Here is a 21667-nt window from a genome sequence, read left to right as displayed (position 1 = left end):
GCACAAGGCCCCAGGTTCAGTCCTAAGCTCTGGAAAAAGAAAAAGAAAGGAAAAAAAAGAAGAAGAAGAAAATTCCCTATCAGAGACTAGAAGAGACGTAGGAAAGGGATGGGATAATGCATTGGAAATGCCCAGTTAGAGGTTGCGTGCGTGCGTGCGTGCGTGCGTGGGGGGGGTGTAAGCGAGATGAAACTCAATGTTTCTATGTATACTCGTGCATGTGAATATAGCAATCAGGAGAGTTTCTAATTATATCACATATGAGGGCCTGGATGAAAAAGTGCAGCCAGCTGGAGTATCACACAGACATGGAGCAGCATGGGTAACCAGCCTTGTCTCCGAGACTGTCATCTCTGATTAATGCAAAGCGTCAGAGGTAGAGGAAGCTTCTGAGGGACAGTAGTTAGATAACAAACGAAGGAAGGAAGGGCAAATTATGTCAGATAGTTTTCCTTCACGCTAACTACATTAAAAGTGTCAGGTCTATTTCCCCTGAAACCGTTTGTGAGGGGGAATTCCCACTAAGGCAGTTATGTGTGAAAGAATGTCATTCGCGTGTAAATGAATGGCTTACTGCTTCACAGATTGCCCAGTAATCAAGGGAACCAGCGGGCTTATTTGTTATGAGATCTAATTAACTTTATAAATTATACAGGCAATGACTATGCAGGGAACGGGAATTCAAGTGCCATCCAGAGCATTTTGTATAGCTCTTCCTGGACGTTCACCATTTTGGTCATAATCCTAGGAACTTGCGATTTGGCCCTCTGCTCCTTTTGTTGCCTTGACCTGCATCCAGCATGGCTACACTAACAGAATATAACTCCATAATGGACTTTGCTTTGCCCTCCTAGAAGTTACCTCTGTTCCTAAATTAACAGGGGATGACCAGACACATGACTTTTTGCCACAAATTATATTTCTCCATTCTCCTTGGGGATAAAGATTAATAGACTAAATTAATTTTAAAAAATCTTTTTTTTTCCTTTTTTTTTTTTTTTCAGAGCTGGGGACCGAACCCAGGGCCTTGCGCTTGCTAGGCAAGTGCTCTACCGCTGAGCTAAATCCCCAACCCAATTTTAAAAAACCTTAATAGTTCAATATTTTAACAGACCTTAAGTATATGCTGTTACACCAGAATACGCTTGCTTTCTTGATTACGATTTTATACAGACTTATTTTATCATTTTAATCATTTTCTCAGCCACCTGCTGTGGGTCGAGAACCGAGCCTGGGCCCTCCTTCCAGCCTTCTGTTGAAACGGCCTGGAAGTTTAACATCTTAATGTTTTCGTCTCTGATGATGAAGCTAAACATTTCATTGTTGTTTACCAAGTTTTGTTTGTTTTATGTGGATTTGTTTTGTTTCACTTTGAGACTAGGTCTGTAGTCCTGACATGTCTGGAACTCACTATGTAGACAAGGCTGGTCTTGAACTCACAGAGATCTGTCTCTGCCTTGTAAGTGCTGAGATTAAAGTAGACACAATGTCTAGCCCTTGGTTTACCAAGCTAATTTCACTTTTTAAATACAACTTTTACATATTTAAATTGACATTGGGCATCTAACGTGTCAGATGTATCAAATTTCTGATGTTATGAGGAGCTGTTGTGAATCAGAGTGGCTTATTTTAGATTAAGTAGACCCCATAGGAATTAGAGGAGATAAATATTCCACCCCTGTGACCCATTGACCTGGGCTCCTGACTGAACACACACACAAAAGCCAAGGAAGACCTCAGCATTCCAGACTGTCTTTTCCTAAGGCAGGGAAGTTGGATGTGGGAGCCGTTGATTTGGTCTGTTAGAAAATGTACATTAGACCCTATCACGTTTACAGCTACCATTTTTTTTCTTTTTAGTTTCATACATTCATAAGTCTATTCAAACTTTAAAACATTTTTAAGTTTAAGTGAACCTTCTAGATGTTGGTATTTAGCATCAAGTTTTTGTAACCAAGATTACTGGGCCTTACCTGTGGCCTGATGTACCTCACTTAGTTTTAATGCTCTCCCCATTCTGACTTTGGTTAAGAGACTTGCCACAGTGGTCTAGAACAACAGATAAAGCCCACTTGAGGTTTCCCTGATGATTCCAGGCCACAGTGGTTGCCTAGGAAACCCACAGTGGTTGCTGTATCGTTCTCATTCTCTTAGTTGTATTTTTTGGGGTTGGTGGGTTGAAAACGGTTTAACTCTGTAGCACAGGCTGACCCAGAAGTTACTATGTATCCCAGGCTGGCCTCATCAAGATTCTTCTGAACTCTTCTCAGCCAGTAATCCAATATCATTGGGGTGTCTCTGGTTGTCTGATGTCCCTCATGTAACGTTCTACTACGTTCATTCCCAGAATAACCCAGGTCCACATCCTTGGCCTGGCTGGAGCTCCACATCTCTGTTTTTCTCAGAGGGTTAGTAGCAGAGGAAAGCAATCTTATCTTTGTCTCCCAGGGAAAATGGTTGCTACTTCTGATGTCAGTCATAAAGCTACCCTGGGTGGTGACAGAGTCCTCAACTGAAAACTTTGTATGAAACATGGCAGATTACACAATCCACAACTGGTATCATACAATAAAAAAAAAAAAAAACAAAATATGGCTCCGTAAAATATGCTCAGATATATTCTAATTTGTGAAGACAACATATTCTCCTCTAAGAATATTATACTGAACACCCTTAGGTATTGGTAAAACGCTCAAGACGCTAGTGTTAGCATTGGAACTTTTATTTAATGCTTGACGTATATCATCTCTATATACGATATAAATTCAAACAGAATCTGCCCGTCGATGTCAACGGAAAGAGTGTGGAACTGAGAACGTTTAGATGGAATTAAGTGTTGCTTGGTTTCATAGAGTGGGGAAGGCTGCCTTGGGAAGTAATGGTCAGGGGACGGTCCTAAGGCGTAGTGGATTCAGCACAGGCTTAGGTAGGAATGTTATCAAGTCTCTGTTTCAGGAAAACCTGAATGCGAGAGAATCTTGACAGGAAGCCACTGTGCTGATTCTGCCCTGTGTTGAGTGTCTAGGTAGACTAGATTCTGAAGGTAGACTAGATTAAAGATGAGGGGGGCGGTTGTGTTCACACGGGGATTCCACTGTTGGCTGTTTGCTGTGTGTCCAAGATGTTCAGTCACTTGAATGGTGATGGCGACTTTTGGAAGACTGAGGCTTTCCCTTCAGTCACCATCACTCATGGCCACCGCTGCAGGCCACAAGGTGTGGCGATGACCGGGGCCACAGAGGAGAAGGTGAGAGTTATAAAGGACACTTGTAGGCCCAGAGGTTCCCTTGGGCTGGCTGGGGCAGAATTCCCATGGGAAATTACTCAGATACTGCACAAGGAAGGAAAAAGTTACAGTGTCGGTTGGATTCAAACTGAACTTGACCCAGTATTTGTGCTGTGACAGGAGTGGTGAACTACTCGGGTTATGGATAATAAATGATGTAGTCAAATTGGTTTTTTAATCAGTTTTATTTTGTGAATATGCCAGTGTGTGTCCTATGCACCATATGTGTGCCTGATGTGTGTGGAGACCAGAAGGGGAAGCTGGGTCCCCTGGGATGACACTTATGAATACTTGTGGTTCACCATGAAGGGTCTGGGAATCAAACCCCAGCCCTCTGCAACACAAGTGCTCTTCACTGCTGAGCTATGGCTGGAGTTTCCAAAGTCAGCTTCCTTGGTGGTGTACACACCATGAGGGACACACACACACACACACACACACACACACACACACACACACCACCTGTGAGTAGGGTGCATGTGTAGGGATGCATGCATGTGTGGAAGCAGCACAGGGTCATGCTACCTATGCCCCTCAATTGCTCTCCACCCAATTTTTTGAAACAACATCTTCCACAGAAATCTGGAGCTCTGTGATTCCAGTAGACAGGTTAACCCTAAAGCAGCACGATCTCCTGTCGCCCCATCATTTCAGCAGGAATGGCTTTCACAGCTTGTTTCCACGTAGGTTCTGGGCAGTCAAATTCAGGTCCTTGTAGGTCCTCGTGTTTGCTCAGTGACCACTGTACTAACTGTCCTAGATAGCTACCCAGCCCCCACCCTCAGGACCACAACCACCTCAAACCAGATGTTTGAGGGGACTCTTCAGGCTGTGCCAAAGGAATGAGAACCTGATAGGACCCAAAGGCCAGGAATTAGATAATAAGGATCCTGTGAAGTTTTTTTTATCCTAAGGATGCCGAAGGGCTCAGTCCTGTCTAGGGAAATCCCAGGGTTTTCCCAAGTTCATACATGTAAACCACAAGTGCAAGTGGCACCCTGGGACCTGAATCCACAGCTGCCCTGCCCCGAAGCTTAGGCCTTCCCAGTGAGAGTGACATCAGAGAAACCGACGCTTGGGTGTGAAAACCCACACACATATGTGCATTGTCAGGAATGCCATAGTGCCGGTGTGGAAGTTGGAGGACAACTTCCCTCTACCATGTGTATCCTGGGCCTTGAACTCAGGTCATCAGATTTGGCAGCAAGTGCCTTTAGCCACCAAGACATCCCTCCTGCTGCTTCTCCACAGGGATGCACAAAGACAATCTCCAGGAAACTACAGAGGATCTGGCTAACAACAAAATAGCTTCTCGGACTACCAGAGTGATTCAATAACAGATTAGACCAGTGTCTTAGGGTTTTACTGCTCTGAAGACACCATGTCCACGGCATCTCATATAATAAGGACAACACTTAACTGGGGCTGGCTTACAGGTTCAGAGGTTCAGTCCATTCTCATCCTGGTGGGAAGCATGGTAGTGTCCGGGTAGGCAGGGTGCTGCAGAGTTCTGCATTTTAACAGGAAGGCAGCTAGGAGCAGACTGTCCTCAGGCAGCTAGGAGGAGGGTCTCAAAGCCCACCCCATGGTGACACACTTCCTCCAAAAAGGCCTTACCCACTCCAACAAGACCACACCTCCTAATAGTGCCACTCCCTAGGCCAAGCACATTCAAACTACAACGAGTCACTTGCTATGCAAATATTTTATCTCCAGGGCAGCTGCCAAAGAATCTTGAGTCTAATTAATTTCCATCCTCAGGCTCACTTACCTTTACAACTCCTCGGGCACTGGGTCTCGGGACAGACGTCCCTCAGTGACATATATATCCAGCCTTGCCCCTGCTTGGCCTCCTATGGTGAATTGTTGTTTTTTATTTTGTTTGGGGGGTTTTGTTGGTTTTTGCTTGTTTGTTTTTGAGAAAGCTAGAAGTTGACTCTGTCTTGATACGCTTAGTAAAAATTAAGCAGCGAGATGCTTATATTTCCTTATTTTAAAATAAAACAGCTTCATTTCTTGTGAACATAAGAAACTAATGAGTAACAATAGGCATGCGATAAAATCCTTTGATGACTTTTTGTACACAAACACCACTGGTTAGTCGGCTGGGCATGGAGGCTCTTAGGAGGTAGACGCAGGAGGATCCCAATGAATCTAAAGCAAGCTGGACTGCAGAGTTGAGTTCCAGGCCAAGCTGGAACTAGGGAGGAGCCTAGAGTCTGACGGGTTGGTTGCCTTTGAAGAGAATCAATCCTTAAAACAAATCTGGCCTTAGGAAGTGTTTCCTTCCAGTATGTTCAGTGCAGGCATAACCCCATCTGTTTGCTTTGTCTCTAATTAGGGCATCATTGCAGAATACAACAAGATCAACGATGTAAAAGAAGATGAGGACACAGAGAAGTTTAAAGAGGCCATCGTGAAGTTCCATAGACTGTTTGGGATGCCCGAGGAAGAGAAACTTGTCAACTATTACTCCTGTAGCTACTGGAAGGGGAAGGTCCCCCGGCAGGGCTGGATGTACTTAAGCATCAACCACCTGTGTTTTTCCTCCTTCCTGATGGGGAGGGAAGGTGAGTGGTTTGTCAGTGGGAGCCTTCACCGAGGCTTTCCCTGAGCTCGTAAACCAAATCGGAATAGCAAAACCAGGTATGTAGAGGTGAGTCAAGACTGTTTCCTGACTATTTAATGAGTGAACTCAATTAGGTCCAGTTCAGCAACTGCAAGCAACTTGACAGCAATTCCTTGAGTACTAGAGGTTCACTAAAGGAATAATTGTTTCAGTAGACTTGACTTCAAGTCTAATAATTCTGATCCCAGAGTTCAGTTAATACAAGTTACAACTACCAATGTGACAATAAAGACAGGGTCAGGAGTGCAAAAGAGTGGGGCAGGTTGTGGGGCAGGGCTGTGTGAGCTTATCGCATCTGGAAAGACACTTTAGTAAGTATTGACCCACCCTTGTTGCCTGTGCTCAGCCAAGCTGGTGATCCGGTGGGTGGACATCACTCAGCTGGAGAAGAATGCCACGTTGCTTCTGCCGGATATGATCAAAGTGAGCACACGGTCCAGTGAGCATTTCTTCTCTGTGTTCCTCAACATCAATGAGACGTTCAAGCTGATGGAACAGCTTGCCAACATAGCCATGAGGCAGCTCTTGGACAATGAAGGATTTGAACAAGACCGGTCCCTGCCAAAACTCAAGAAGAAATCACCCAAGAAAGTGTCTGCTCTGAAACGGTGGGTGAGAGAACCTTTAGAACTCAGGAATGGAAAACCTTTTAATTCACTCGCCTCACTTCCAGATCCTCAGTGCTTTCCTGAGTGTAGTAAGATTGCTGAGCCTGAAAGTCTTGTTTACTTCCTGGGTCCTGTATGTTTTGTTTACTTCCTGAGCCTTAGGAGTCTTCTTCCTCCCTCTGGATGTTGCAGTTTAAGGGAAAGTGGCTATAACCCCCTACCCTTCCAAAAAAAGGGCTCTGATAGGAAAACTTTGTTGGGGAGGGTAGGTACCATAATGAAGAAGTCTAAGGATAAAGCATAAGAAAGAAGTTTTCAAATAAGATCTTGGTAGGACATGAAGTATGCTGATGCATGATGTATGCTGATGTGTGCAGCTCCAGAGCTGAGGAGACAGTCAGAGCAGAGGCAGGCTGCAGGCTCTTCTGCGTTCACTGTCTGTGGGGAACAAAGCCAAGGGTCAAGCTAGACCTTCAGTGGAGAACAGGTGGGATAGAGAGTTCTGAGCAGGAGAAGGGCACCATCAGGGGAAATACTGGAGTCAGCCAAAGCCTCAGGTAACTTCCTGGACCTTGGTGCATGCTGTTCCCAGGTCACCTCGCCCTGTGGCTCAGGGTGGAGAGCGACACTCAGCAGAAGTTTTTGCTGTTTGGTCTTTCAGGGTTACACAGAGAAACCCTGGATTGGGAAAACAAAATATAAATAAAACCAACCAACCAAAACAGTTAAATCTCCACGAATGACGCTGGGTAAAATCTAAAGACCTCTTTCAGAATTCTTGCATTATTTACAAAGAGAATGGCTTCCTTTTTCAGTCCTACTTAGCCCCAGATTTTACAACAAACAAAAAAACCCATTTATAGTTATTAATTGTAAAATGGCTAGCTTTTACTCTAGTAAAATTATGTCCTCTGAGGTTGGGGTCCCACCAATATACAGCCAAGGCTGGGAGGACTGGGTCTGGAAAGACTAAGCGGCAAGGGTTGGGGACCCTCCATGGCCGTGATTAGACAGCATCACTGCGTTTTCACGGTGACCTGAACAGAAGTTATCGCCTTGCAGTGATCTGGATGCCAGGGCGAAGAGTGAGCGATACCGTGCCCTTTTTCGGCTGCCCAAAGATGAAAAGCTGGACGGGCACACTGACTGCACCCTCTGGACCCCGTTTAACAAGATGCACATTTTGGGTCAGATGTTTGTCTCCACAAATTATATCTGCTTTACCAGCAAGGAGGAAAACCTCTGCAGCCTCATAATTCCACTCCGGGAAGTAAGTGTCAAGTGGAAACCCTCGTTTTAGGATGTCCGCCTATACTTTCTTGTGTGTGAACCAGGGGTTTATTTTCCTTATTCACTGTGCATGTATGTGTATGCTCGTGTGTGTGTGTGTGTGAGTGTGTGTGGCATGGAAAAGACTGTACTGGTGTATACAATGTGCATACAGGTGGTGTGTGTATGTGTATGTATGTATGTATGTATGTATGTATGTATGTATGTATGTGTGTGTGTGTGTAAATGCCACAGCCCAGTGTGGTTCAGCAGTTACCTGGAACAGCAAGTGAAATGTGCTTTGGGATCAAGAACTGACACAGTTATGCCAGTGTGCAGTGTGCAGTGTGCAGTGGCCAGACTGCAGGATGAAGAGTAGAGGAGATTCTAGCTTTAGATAGAAAGTTGGAGCTATGGCAAACACACCACTTAATGCTTGCCCTAAGACTTGTTTTCTTAATGTGCTAAGGAAAATACTTCTGGTACATTTGCATTTGTTTGGGGTTGATGAAAACCTTGTTAAAAACCATTGGTATTGGGCTTGTAGATGACTGTTCTTAAAGCACTTTGCAAGCATGAAGATCCGAGTTTGGATCCCCAGGACCCATCTCTAATTCTAGGCATGGCTTATGCTCCTGTTTGGAAGGCAAAGGCTGCAGGGTCCTTGGCACTCCTTGACCAGCTAAGCTAGACAAACTGGCGAACTCCCCAGTTCAGCGAGCCACCCTGCCTCAGAAAGTAAGGTAGAAAGTGATTGAGGGAGATAGTCCTTTGAATCCACTTCTGACCATCCCCACATGTACACACATAAAACACATTCACAAATACAGCGTGCGCCTACATGCACATGCATATGCACGCACGCACGCACAGAGACATGAGTCTTCAGTTCAAAGACAGCTATTTCTCTTTTCTTTTTCTTTCACACTGTAGTAGACTTGAATGATCACACACAAACATACATACATATGTGCCTGTATTCTCCTGCGTGCACACACACACACACACACACACACACACACACACACACACACTCCATAAAGAGAGGAGGGAGGTGGTGGGTGGAGAGAAAGGGAGTGAGAGAGACTCTGCAGGTACACGGTTGTTCACATCCTGTCTGCTCAGGGATGAGTCCTTGAAAGCATTAGATACCAAGCATCTGAGTGATGTATCCAATAGACTGGTGACATTTTGAAAGCCATCATAGCCTCTACTTAGTAAGAGCCAGCATGGGAATTACTTCATTACTGATGATACAGCAGCTAGGAAAGATGTCTCCTTTGGCTCTATGAAATTTTAATGAAAAATGGGAATTCCTTTTCAATTCTCAGTCTTGGCACCATTGAACATCCTGGACCAGTTATTGCTGCAGGCCTGTACCCCACAAGATGTCTGGCAGCATCCCCAACCAGGCGGCTGTCACTTTTCCACCAGTGACAAACAAATATGCCTCTGCTTGCTGAAAAGTGTCCCCTACTTTGGAAAAACCCAAAAAGATCATTCTATTTTCTGTTAGGGACTCCAGTTTGATTTGTGTCTTATTGTTGGAAGGATCTCCATCTGTCACAGACATGGATGGCTTCCACGGGGACGTGGGATTTGAACTGCTTGCTCCTTCAGTAGGGGCTGCCTTCCGTTCCTTCTCACGCAGTGCCCCTGCTTCCTGTTTCCCCAGGTAACCATCGTGGAGAAGGCTGACAGCTGCAGTGTGCTCCCCAGCCCTCTGTCCATCAGCACCAGAAACAGGATGACCTTCTTGTTCGCCAACTTGAAAGACAGAGACTTTCTGGTGCAAAGGATCTCAGATTTCTTGCAGCAAACGACTTCAAGAATCTACTCGGAGTTCTCAGGAAGCTGCAACAGCTCAGATGATGAGGTTGGTGGGAGACACCTGAGAGTAGTAGGCCTACTCCTGTGCTCACCTGAGGACAGTGGGGTCACTCCTATGCTCAGCCCTGGAGTGTGAATCTCTTTGTCCAACTTGTCTGACTGTCAGATTTAACAGCTGTGTTAAGCCCCCTGCCCCATGCCCAGTGCAGTATCTCAGTTAAAGGGATTGGTATTTAGTCTAAAACAGGGGGTCACAACCTTCCTAATGCTGACTCTTTAATGCAGTTCCCCAGGTTTGGGTGACCCCCTAACTATAAAATTATTTCATTATTACTTTATAACTGTAATTTTGCTACTGTTATGAACCATTGCGTAAATATGTGTTTTCCAATGGTCTTAGGAAACTCCTGTGAAACGGTCATTTGACCCCCAAAAGGGTCACCAAACAGAGCGTCACATAAACTAGGCAAGTGATCTGCTACAGAACTATGACCTCAGCCTTCACTGAGTTCTCCAGGCTGGACTTGAACTCACTCTGTAGCCCACAAAGGCTTTGACTTACAGTCCTTTAGCCTCTCCATCAGCCGGGACTGGCCCAGTTTGAACCTCTTTAAGTTGGAGATATTATAAGTGACTTGTTCGTGAAAAATGACTCTTCTCTTTAGTGACATCAGTGGGAAGAGTGCGGAGGTCAGACCTGAAATATAGCATCGTTATGGTGATTCTTCTGTGATGGACTGCCTATCAGACCACCATCCAGAGAAACCAGGGCCCTGAGAATATACAGCTAGCTGGAGTGGCCGAGGACGTTTCAGTTAGCTAACCCCCTTTTTAAAGATGGCAGGCTACTGCCTCATCACATCTGTAACATTTTTGAGATGCCAGAAACTAGACAGAGGCAAAACAGTCAATGCTTCTGCTGTGTCATGCTTGGAGGCAAACCAGTGAAACGGATAATCAAACACTTTTATTGAGATAATACAAGGGAAAATGTTTTTATTGTCTTAAGTTTACTGGATAATAGTACTCTGATTTCTCTGCAAATGATAGAAATCTTTGAACAGTTTTTCTTTTGTTCCTTTTCCTTTCTTTTTTTTCTTTCTTTTCCTCTCCCTCCCCCCCCTCCCCTTCCTCCTCCTCCTCCCTCTGTTGAACTTTTGATCCTCCTGGCTCCCCCTCCTGAGTGCTGGGATTATAGTCCTAGGCCACCTCACTCCATTTTTTGTGTGGCCTTGTGCATAGTAAGTAAACACTCTACCAGCCGAGCTACTCGCCAGGCCCTGGGAAGGCAGCTTGGAGCGCTGGCTTGGAGCACTGGAATGGCAGTTCACGACTTTGCCCCAGTGTAACTTCTGAGAGGTGTTGACTTGCTGGCACTTCCTGCTTCTCCACACAGCAACGAGGAGAACACACCTAGCTGTTCGTGTTGTGCAGAGCAGCGAAGTGAGTTGTGCTTCCAGGCCCATCCTCACCTTCCGTGTCCCTCTCCTGACAGGTGTATTCTCGGCCCAGCAGCCTCGTTTCCTCCAGTCCCCAGAGAAGCACCAGCTCAGACGCCGATGGAGAGCGCCCCTTTAACCTTAACGGCAACAGCGTCCCCACAGCCACACAAACCCTCATGACCATGTACCGGCGGCGATCTCCTGAAGAATTCAACCCAAAATTGGTAGGGACATCTTCCTGTCCCCTGAAACGTGCTGTGTTAGAACAAAAGAAAACAAAAAGGTTTAAGATTTTAGATATTTTTGTACATGAGTGTGTATGTGTGCGCATGTGCGTGCGTGCGTGCGTGCGTGCGTGCGTATACATAAGCAGATAGAAGTCAGAGGGGATCCCTTGGAGGTGGAGCTGCAGGCAATTTCAAGATTCCTGTCCTTTTATGCAGATCTTGGGATCTGAATTCTGATTGTCTACCCTTGACCACTGGGCCATCTCTCCTGTCCCTGAGTAGATACTTTTATTGCAATTAAAACTATCATCAATAGAAATGGCCTTAACTGTTTGTAGAGATACCTGTAACATATTTTTTTTAAAAAAAAAAGAAAGAAAAGAAAAAAAAAAAGGAAAACAGTTTTTGTCTAAGTGTGTCATTGGCTTGCAGAGTGACTTGTGGAAACCATAAGGGTCACAATACCTGTGTGACTACTTTTCTTTTTCTTCGGTACTTTTTTTTTTTTCGGAGCTGGGGACCGAACCCAGGGCCTTGCTCTTGCTAGGCAAACGCTCTACCACTGAGCTAAATCCCCAACCCCGGTACCTTTTTTTTAAACTACTGTGTAAACCAAACGACAAATAAGACTGCTTTCTCGGTCCACATCTAAAACATTCACAGGGGTATACACGTAAAACCACAAGTATGATCAGCGTTCTACTGGTTAATGGTTAATCTCCCTTCCAGTAAATACTGAACAGGAGACGCTGGTAGAACAGGCTATGGTTGGATAAAATTCGGAAAGACCTCTAAACATCCAGAGTTCTACATTCTCAGCTCTGCTCAGGGTCAACTGTCGGTTCACCAGATCACAGTCTGATCTTTCATTATGGTCTCAGGACCACCCGTCACCGGATGGGTCATGTTCCACAGATCACAGTCTGATCTTTCATTATGATCTCAGGACCTCCTGTCACCGGATGGGTCATGTTCCACTATGTCTTTCAGGCCAAAGAGTTTTTGAAAGAACAAGCCTGGAAGATTCACTTTGCTGAGTATGGGCAGGGGATCTGCATGTACCGCACGGAGAAGACCCGCGAGCTGGTGCTAAAGGGCATCCCAGAGCGCATGCGCGGGGAGCTCTGGCTGCTGCTTTCAGGTAGGAAGAGCTAAGAGCAGTGTCGCGGGGATGACTGGGGCTTCCTTCCAGCCTCCATCACACTGCCAAAGTCCTTTGAGATAAGAGACCTAAGTCACCCAGTTCTGAAGTCTGTCCGTAGTAATCTTCCTTCACAGGGAGGTCTTCAAGGTCAACAGTTCCCATCCAATCCAGTGGCTGCCTCTGCTTCTCCAGTGAGGCTGAGGGGGAGGAAGCAGAATCTGAAGTAGAAGTGTGATGCTTTGTGAGTAGAAGTGCTGTTTCCTCCAGGCAATGTTGACATCATTGAGAATACGTCAGTGGACCCAGTTGTTTCCTGTGGAGATGGGAATGTTCATTTCTCTGCTCACCCCAGCCAGGGCACTGAAGTTTAGTTAGCGAGCCAGTGAGCTCCATTAGGCTTCTTCTTCCAAGCATGAGGGAAAGGGAACTTGCAGGAGCATGGACCACTTCCTGGCATCTAAACCACTGAAGGACGGTCTCCCAGCGAGGAGTGACTGCTATTCTGCTATTTACACTACTCTCTGTCCTCAGGGTTTGCTTTCCAAGACACACACACCCCCTTCCCCTCAGCCAGCAAGTGCAACAGTATTCAATCCTGTATATACTAGATTTTCCTACACACACACACACACACACACACACACACACACACACACACACACACACACACATACACACACACTCAAATAAACGATAAAAATAAAGCCATTATAACAATATGCCACAATAAAAGTTATCTAAAATAGCGAACTAATTTCTGTGAATTTTTTTTTCACTCGATTTTTAAAAAATATTTTAGTCATTTCAGAGAAGCCACTGCTATTTTTCTGGAAACATCTAAGCACCTCGGGAATTCTTGTATGTAGCCCAACCATCAGAGTACACACACCCTTGCTACCACCAATCTTCATTTTAACCATAGACCACTGCCTTGGCTGGATGAAGACAGGAAATGTTACCAGTCTAAGCCCGTGGGAATATGTTTTTATTTGAACCCAGAGATGGCCCCACCCAAGTACCATTATCACACCTTTTCACTTAAAAACAAATGGTACTGAAACTTAAAAATAAAGTCACTGGGCTTTACAAGGAAACCTTAATGCTTGTAGACCTTTCCAAAAGTAGACAGAAATGGTAAAATTGACTATCATGAGATACATCTTAGAAATAAGAGGATCAAATCCTAAAAACAAAAGTTAAAGATAAATAGTTTTATCTATTTTGTGTAAATTTGGTTTGTTTGATTTTTAACTATTTCATTGTGTAGACCAGACCCAGGAACTCTCTTGAGCTAGGCATGGGTGTAGGTATTTGTAATCCTAAAACTAGGGAGGGAGGCTGAGGCAGGACACTCTCTACAAGTCTGAGGCCAGCCTGGGCTACCAAGTGCTTCAAAAGGCGCTATTTCAGAAAACACCAAATACCGCTCTTACGAGCGTGGTGCTCTCTAATGACATCCGAGAAAACCCTTATTCTAGAGATCCCTTTCCTTCTCCTACTCTTCCGTGTGTTTCATGAACTGGTCACCTTGACAACCAGATCCAAAGCGCTGACAGTACAGGAAAAATTCCCTCCTCTCCTTCTTCAGCTTAGAACTTATTTATAGCCACATTTCAGATTCAAATGAATTCACCGTGAAACCGGTACACAGCAGCAGCCACCAGCCCACTGACGGAGACAGACGGGCGGAGGGTTCTATTCAGTGTTTTGGGCTCTCTGTGGCCAAATGGTCCACACACTACCCTTTGTTGGGTGTTCGTTGTAGCATTGATGTGGGAGCCAGCCTGCCCATAAAGGTATTTCAGCTTCTGGTTCCGAAGCCCATGTTGAGATCTATCTGATCTAGGCTGGACTCTGGACCTACTGAAGTCAAGTTCCGTTCGTCCCCAATGTCAGTCTGCCTGTGATCGTCAGGCACAAGGGCTGGGCCAACCCTTGGTTTGCTGACACTGTTTCCTAAAGTGAAGTGGAAATGTTTACTTTGTCCTTCTGCACACATTTTACTGTTCGTTTTATTTTATTTTATTTTATTTTATTTTATTTTATTGGTTTTTTCTGTGTAGCCCTGGCTATCCTGGAACTTACTCTATAGACCAGGTTGGCCTCAACCTCACAGAGATCCACCTGCCTCTGCCTCCCAAGTGCTGAGATTAACGGTGTGTGCCACCACCACCTGGCTACTGTTCATTTCAAATTAAACCTCTTTGGAGCTGTGACTCAAGATTTACAGAAGTGTACGCAGTGAGCTAGAATACCCACAAATCCTGTCGTGGTCGGCATGCGTGTAGCGTTTATACAGTTGTCACCTTTCTCAAACACTTGCTCTGTGCCATTGGTTGAATATAATTCACTTCCCATCAAGACTCCTCCCAGCTGTGGTGACCCAGTGACCTACTTCCTGTAGACATCTCATGTGGATGAATCCAGTCCTCAGTATGGCGTTACCAATGACTACATCGGATAATGTTTGTAATCTTCGGTATTTCATGACTGACTTCTACATAGGATAACGTTTGCTGGTTTCAAGTGTGCTGCACCCTGTATCCACATTACACTCCCACAGAGCCCAGAACTGCACTTCATGCTTTATCCCTTGATGAGCAGTTTACGCTGTTCTTTGTCTACCCTGGGTGTTATTGCTGGTACTTTTGACTTGTGACTTTTGGATACTTGGATACATGGGAGGACGATTTCTGGCCCTTCTAATGACTCCCAAATCAGTAGCTGTTGGCTCTATTCTGCAACCCAAGGGTCCCCCCATCAGTGGTAGCGACCCCTAGGAGGTTGGCCAGAGCAGCTTCATCCAGTCACATCCCCACTGGTGAGCGTGCATCCGGTGTCTCCGTGGCCCTGCCTTCTACTACTGCTGTCCCTGTGGGGGAGAAGTGCTTTCTAAGTCGAGACTCTGGTTTAGGGAGGTTATTTTTGTTGGTTTGGTTTCGTTATTTCTTTTAATCAGCTGAATCCAGTTAGTGTTCCCTGTAGGTAGGCATGCTGTGACCTTACATGTGGTGCAGTCAGTATACCGGAGGCCACACACACAGCTGCTGTCTAGTGTCAGTAGGAGCCAGCTAGGGGCGTGGCTTGGTGAGCGCCAATCAAGACACCTTTTGACAGCAGAGCTCCCCAGCCCCTAATATCCTGTCCCTCCCTGTTCTGCATTGTTCCCTGAGCCTTGGGGGTGAGGGGGGTGATGGCTTGGTTTGGGGTTCAAATGCACACTCCCCTTTAGAGCTGAGCATTCCACACCCACTTAACCTCTGCAGTTTGACCAGTTTTCTAATTGTGCTTTTGGTTCATGTCCTCATTTTATTGGCTGTCTGCATAGTTTTTCTGTAGAAATATCTGCTGAGGTCCTTTGCCCGGTTTTAACTGGCTCATAATTTCAAGATTTAGTTGTACGGATCTTTTATCTTTTGGCTGACCCTGAAGCACAGTTTTTAAGATTCTGGGGTATGAGTTTTCTTTTGTCACTGTCCCTTTAAGTCATGAAAACTTAGACCAGTGGTTCTCAGCCTGTGGGCCATGACCCCCTTTGAGGGGTGCTAAGCAACCCTCAGGGGTCAACTACAACCATTGGAAAACACAAATACTTAAGTTATGACTTATAGCAGTAGCAAACTGACAGTTATAAAATAGCAACGGAATAATTTCACAGTTGGGGGGGTCACCACCACGTGAGGAACTGTATTGAAGGGTCGCAGCATCAGGAAGGTTGAGAACCACTGGCTTAGACCTGTGCTCGACAATGAGACTTGAGATTATAGTTCAGATTGTTATAAGTTAATTTTCTGTGTGGTAGAGGGGATGGCCTAACGTCACTCCTTCCATGTTTGAGTGCCGTGCTGTCCTGGCGTCTTCTGTTGAAAAGACTCTGCTTCTCTGCATTGAGTTGTCTCAATACCTTTTCAAAGGTGGTGAGACTACCATAAATATGGGAATTTACGTCTGGATTTCAAGTTCAATGATTTATATCTGTCTACGAACATCACACAGCCAAAATTACTGTAACTTTGTAAGGAATGTGGGGTGGGCCCTTCAATAATTGTTCTTTTCCCTTCAAGATTGTTTGGGCCATTTGGAGTCACTTATATTTCCAAAGAATCTAGGATCAGCAAATCAGACAAAGGGCTCCTGTGATGTTGATAGGTGTCTTAGTCAGGGTTCCTATTCCTGCACACACGTCATGACCAAGAAGCAAGTTGGGGAGGAAAGGGTTTATTCAGCTTACACTTCCACATTGCTGTTCATTACCAAAGGAAGTCAGGACTGGAACTCATACAGGGCAGGAAGCAGGAGCTGATGCAGAGGCCATGGAGGGATGTTACTTACTGGCTTCTTCCCCTGGCTTGCTCAGCTTGCTCTCTTATAGAACCCAAGACCATCAGCCCAGGGACGACACCACCCACAATGGGCTGGGTCCCCCCCCCATCACTAATTAAGAAAATGCCTTACAGATGGGGCTCATAGAGGCATTTCCTCAACTGAGGCTCCTTTCTATGTGGTAACTTTAGCTTGTGTCAAGTTGACACACAAAATCAGCCAGTGCAATAGGTATTGTGTTCGATCCATAGGTGAGTTTGGGAGGGTTTTTTCCCTCTTAGCAGTATTGTCTTCTATGGGCGGAGCATCTCTTTATTTATTTCATTTCTCTGAGCTATGTTTGTAGCCTGCAGTGTGTTAAGCCTGGCAGTTACTTCATGACACTCCTAAATATTTTAATTTTTGATCCTATTATAAATGGGATTGTTCCCTTTCATCCGACAGTTGCTCATTGATTGTTATCGTATACGCATATGTACTTTCTGTGTATTTATCCTGTGTTCTGAATCTTAATATATTCATTTTTCCTACTCTGGTTTTTATTTGCACTTCTCTAATGATGAGTAATGGAGGGGGTGGGTGCCTTTTCGTGTACCTGCTACCCAGTGGTCGGCCTCCTTTTCGTGTAATGTCTGTTTCTTTACTATGGTTTTATATGACTTTCCTGCACATTTTAAAAGTTATTATCATTGATTGTGTTTTAGCATACATCTATTTGTGTGTATGCCACCCGTGTGGTCTTCAAATCCTCTACTAGCAGGAGTTACAAGCAGTTGTGAGCTGCCTCACTCTGTTGCCAAGAACTGAATTCCTGAAGTGCTCTTACCCGCTGAGTCATCTTACCAGCCCAGATGTTATTATTGTTTTATTTATTAGTACGTGTATATGTTGTGTGTGTGCTCATTTAATGTTGATGGTCTCTTCCACTCTGAGTCCCAGCGATCAAACTCAGGGTCTGAGGCTTGCAGAGCAAACACTTTTTACAGAGACGCCCAGATCCCTTGTACGGTTATGTATTTTGGATAAGCGCTCTTGTATCGGATGCATGGTTTACTTGTGTTTTCTTCTATCCTGTCAGTTTCCTCTCTCTCTGCTTACTCTCATTGTTGAGTCAAGCTTTTGAACTTACATAATCTTACTGTTTCTACATTTACTGCCTATGCCCGGTGGACCATATGCAGAGCCTAACTGCTCTGTAAGAAATGTCCACCCTGCTCTCCTCTTGTACTTTTTGACTTATGGCTTAGGCTCTAACCCTTGATGCATGCTGTCTTGACTGGGGATGTCTGTGAGGTGAGGGTCCAATTTCATTCTTCCGAGTGTGGATATTGACGTTTTCCCGTGGCAATGTAAAGTCATTCTGAGATCGAGTTTTAGGTATTGACCTAGATGGGGGTTTTTCTATCTTTGAGAACCTGAACATAAATATCTCAAATCAGTAACTGTTGGCTCTATTCTGCAGCCCCATCACTACAACCCAAGGGTCCCCCCGTCAGTGGTAGGGACTCAGTGCTGCCTGCAGCTTTAGCAAGCCCAAGCCCTCGTCTCTCACGTCACTATCACGTTCTTTGCAGAAGATCTTTAAGGAACAGGCTAAAAGCTATTTTGAGAGGCAACCCTAGTTCTCAAGTGAGACTTTAACAGATCCTCTCGTCAAATAAAAGCCAAGAGAGGAAGCAAGAGTGAGAATTCAGCCTGGCTCACTGTCTGGCGTTCCTCTTGAGTCCCTGAGCAGCACTGTCTGTGTGAGCTAGGGACAGTTTTGCGGACCTCTGATCATGCCCGGAGGAGGTGTGACCATGTTGCTGTGGGGCTGAGAGAGGGGAGGAGGCCACAGGCACATCGTGCTGTCCTTAGCCGGAAAAGCAGAATTTTACCTTTCTTGACGTCCTATCTGTTGTGTGCTTCCTAGGGGCCATCAACGAAAAGGCCACACACCCCGGGTACTATGAGGACCTGGTGGAGAAGTCTATGGGAAAGTACAATCTTGCCACTGAGGAGATTGAGAGAGACTTACACCGCTCCCTTCCAGAGCACCCAGCTTTCCAGAATGAAATGGGCATCGCGGCTCTGAGGAGAGTCTTAACGGCTTACGCCTTTCGAAATCCCAACATAGGGTATTGCCAGGTAATTACCAAGAGTTTGTGTTTGGGGAGGGAGGGCTCCAAATACCTTCCAATCGAGACCTAACCTGCCACCTCAGTTCTTATAGTCCTAAAAGAGGAGAATTCAGATGAGATTCCGCATCAGATCGACCAGCCAGGAGTTTACTTAGAGCAAGTGAGAAGGCCCAGCCAAGCAGCGATGGGCCAAACCCTGCAGGCAGCAGGTTCATAAGTCTCTTCTTCCCCTCTGTTCACCTCTCTCGGTGTCATCATTGACAGCAAAGGGGCTGCTTTTCCCAAAACAGATTTTAGTCTGTTGTAAGTAGAGGTATAAGAAGCCACAGTATGTCTGAGGGTTTATATATCCCTAAAGTTGAGAAGTTTACTGAGGAAGTGACATCAGGACTCTGCACCTCTTCTCCTGGAGGAGTCTGACCTGGTTAGGCTGCACCACCATCAGTCACTGACCCTTACATCTATCAGGGGACTCCGAGCTGACCCGCCCGCTGTCCATCGCGTTCAGTCTTGGGACCTAGTTGGTCAGTCTCCTGCAGAACTAACCTCCTTCCTAACACTTTCTTTGTTTCTGTTTGCCAGCAGATAACTGACAGGGAAATTCTCTGGGTAATGGAGATCACTGCAATGGGGTGTCTCAACCTTGGTGCTATCAGCATCGCGGGTTCGAGTGGTGTAGGAAAAACGAGATTGATGTTTATAAGGGTTTGGGGAATAGATTTGGCTCAGGAGACATTAAATCACACCAAGTAGAGTTTAGCTAAGGGGACTCTCTCCCCCAGGTACCCCACAGATTAGTATCTCCAACAGACAGCTCAGGGGGGCAGCACCAGGTCCCGACCAATGCTAAGGCCCCCGAATTCTATTCTTGAAAAAAGCCAGATCAGGGCTGGCTAAATAATGTTTAAATAATGGTGCCGATGTCAGTGCTAAGTATCTGTCCAGGAGCCAGACTTGCAAGTCTCCTGTGTCTGTCAAATTGTTCAAAGTGTAACCAGAGCTGGGACCTGAAGGAGATTTAGGATGGCGTGGTGTGTGTCATGCATAACCCTGAGGTCTATGAGGTATAAACAAGTTAGGAAGATCTCTTGTTGAAAGTGAAATCCGTTTTGGGCAGTCCCTCCAGTCAGCCGTGCACACTCTAATAAACTGCTCTTCCTCCACCTCTGAGGGTGCAGAGTCACAGGGAGAGCATATTATTTCTATAGCAAGAGAGCGCTATGTCCCGGATGCTATATTTTCAGCATCTCCGTCACCTACCCCCCAGGTAATAGCTGAAGCCACCACTCTGAGGATTAAAATCGCCTCTAGATATTGCAAGGTCGTCAGAGGAGCACCCTCTCTCTCCCTGACTGATGACCTCTGCCCTGAGAAGGGAGCCAACGGCAGCAGTGGCTTCCGTACCAGTCCTTGTTTAGCCAAGTGGCTAGGAAAGGTCTTCTCTCAGCACCGCACCGATCTGCCCTTCTGCCTGTGAGTGGAGCACCCCAGCTTCCGTTGGGATTGTTCTTCTGATCCTATGCCTCTTCTCAAACATGCCATGTCCCGAACACTCAGGAAAATAAATACTTAAGGCAGACGAACAGAAAAACTATCGCCCACATGAAATCAAAATAGTGTCTGTACTAGTACCTTGAGCATAAGTCACACCACACACACAAATACACACTCACACACACTCACTCACACACACTTCCCCTATGACACATTATTTTTGTTTTTGATGGCACCTAGTTTAAATACGTTCCCCCAGTTGCTTCACTAACTGTACCGTTCCGTTTTGTTTTTTCTCGTCGGTAGCAGCGGTCAGGGTGGTGAACTTCCCCTGCTCCCTCATCTCACCCAGAACCCATGAGAAAGCAGAACCACGGAACTCTGTCTTGCCGGAAGGGCTAAGAAGCTGACCTTTACTGAGACCGTGGACTAGACCCGGCAGGCTAATTCTCCTGTGGAATTTTAATAACCACTTGGAATACAAGGCTTTTAAGAAAGAACCTTTTCAGCCAAACACCTTTTAGGGGGTTTCTATTGCACAAGTCTGATGAATTGGTCCTGGTTTCTAGAAGATCAAAAGGAACCCACGAGCTGCTTGGCTTCTGACAGAACAGAGTTCATTTTTACCTTTTGATCTTCCTGTTTAATTAAGGGACAGTTAAAACATTGAGCGGCTTAGTGGTTATAAGCTTCCTGATAATATCTTTTAATAAAATAAAGTTACTTTAGAATTTAAATCACCTTTACTTATCGTGAGCATCTTTTTCCTGGAGGATCATGAGGGCGGAGAGCTCCAAGTCTTAAAGGTTTCCTTGTTTAGAGGGCAGACTGGAGCCCTGTGTGCTTGGTTATAAGAGCTGTTCATGGGAGGTTAAAGGGAAATACTTCCCTCCTCCTCTGAGTTAAGGATTAAGAATACTGGAGGGACTTAAGCAGGCTGACAGCTTTGTCAAACAGGTTTGGGGCAGGGGCTCTGCAGGAACGGCTGGCCTGCCTGCACGCGCTTGAGTCCAGTCAGCTGTAGTGCCAGTGAAGCTGTCTTCACCTTCAACCCTTGGCAGTTGGTGTAGAGGACTTGTGGCTTTCCCCCTCCAAAGGGACATAAGCAAACAGAACTCAGAAGAATATTCGCCAAGCTTTTGTGGCCTGGAGTCGGAAGCTAACTTGTCTGGCTTTTCTTGGGCTTTTACTGGGCACCTACAAGAACTTTCCCCCCCCTTTTTGGTCAGTGTTGTGAGTGAACTATGTCAGAAAAATAGACAAACACATTTATATCTTTCCATAATGCCAGAAGT

General features: G+C 45.6%; 1 protein-coding gene across 1 annotated transcript in view; it reads left to right on the top strand.

Annotated features, from left to right (window-relative positions):
- Tbc1d9 (TBC1 domain family member 9) overlaps positions 1–21667 on the top strand; it is a 98811-nt gene that overhangs the window by 56830 nt on the left and 20314 nt on the right. The window contains exons 4-10 of the mRNA XM_032887346.1: positions 5628–5856; positions 6262–6523; positions 7586–7793; positions 9468–9668; positions 11118–11288; positions 12282–12432; positions 18671–18885. Coding sequence (XP_032743237.1) covers positions 5628–5856; positions 6262–6523; positions 7586–7793; positions 9468–9668; positions 11118–11288; positions 12282–12432; positions 18671–18885 — 1437 coding nt within the window. The remainder of the gene's footprint in view (positions 1–5627; positions 5857–6261; positions 6524–7585; positions 7794–9467; positions 9669–11117; positions 11289–12281; positions 12433–18670; positions 18886–21667) is intronic.

Source organism: Rattus rattus, chromosome 17 (genome assembly GCF_011064425.1).
Source record: "Rattus rattus isolate New Zealand chromosome 17, Rrattus_CSIRO_v1, whole genome shotgun sequence".
Classification (NCBI taxonomy): Eukaryota; Metazoa; Chordata; class Mammalia; order Rodentia; family Muridae; genus Rattus; species Rattus rattus.
Note: the sequence above shows the minus strand (reverse complement) of the source record. Positions and strands in the feature narration are given on the sequence as shown.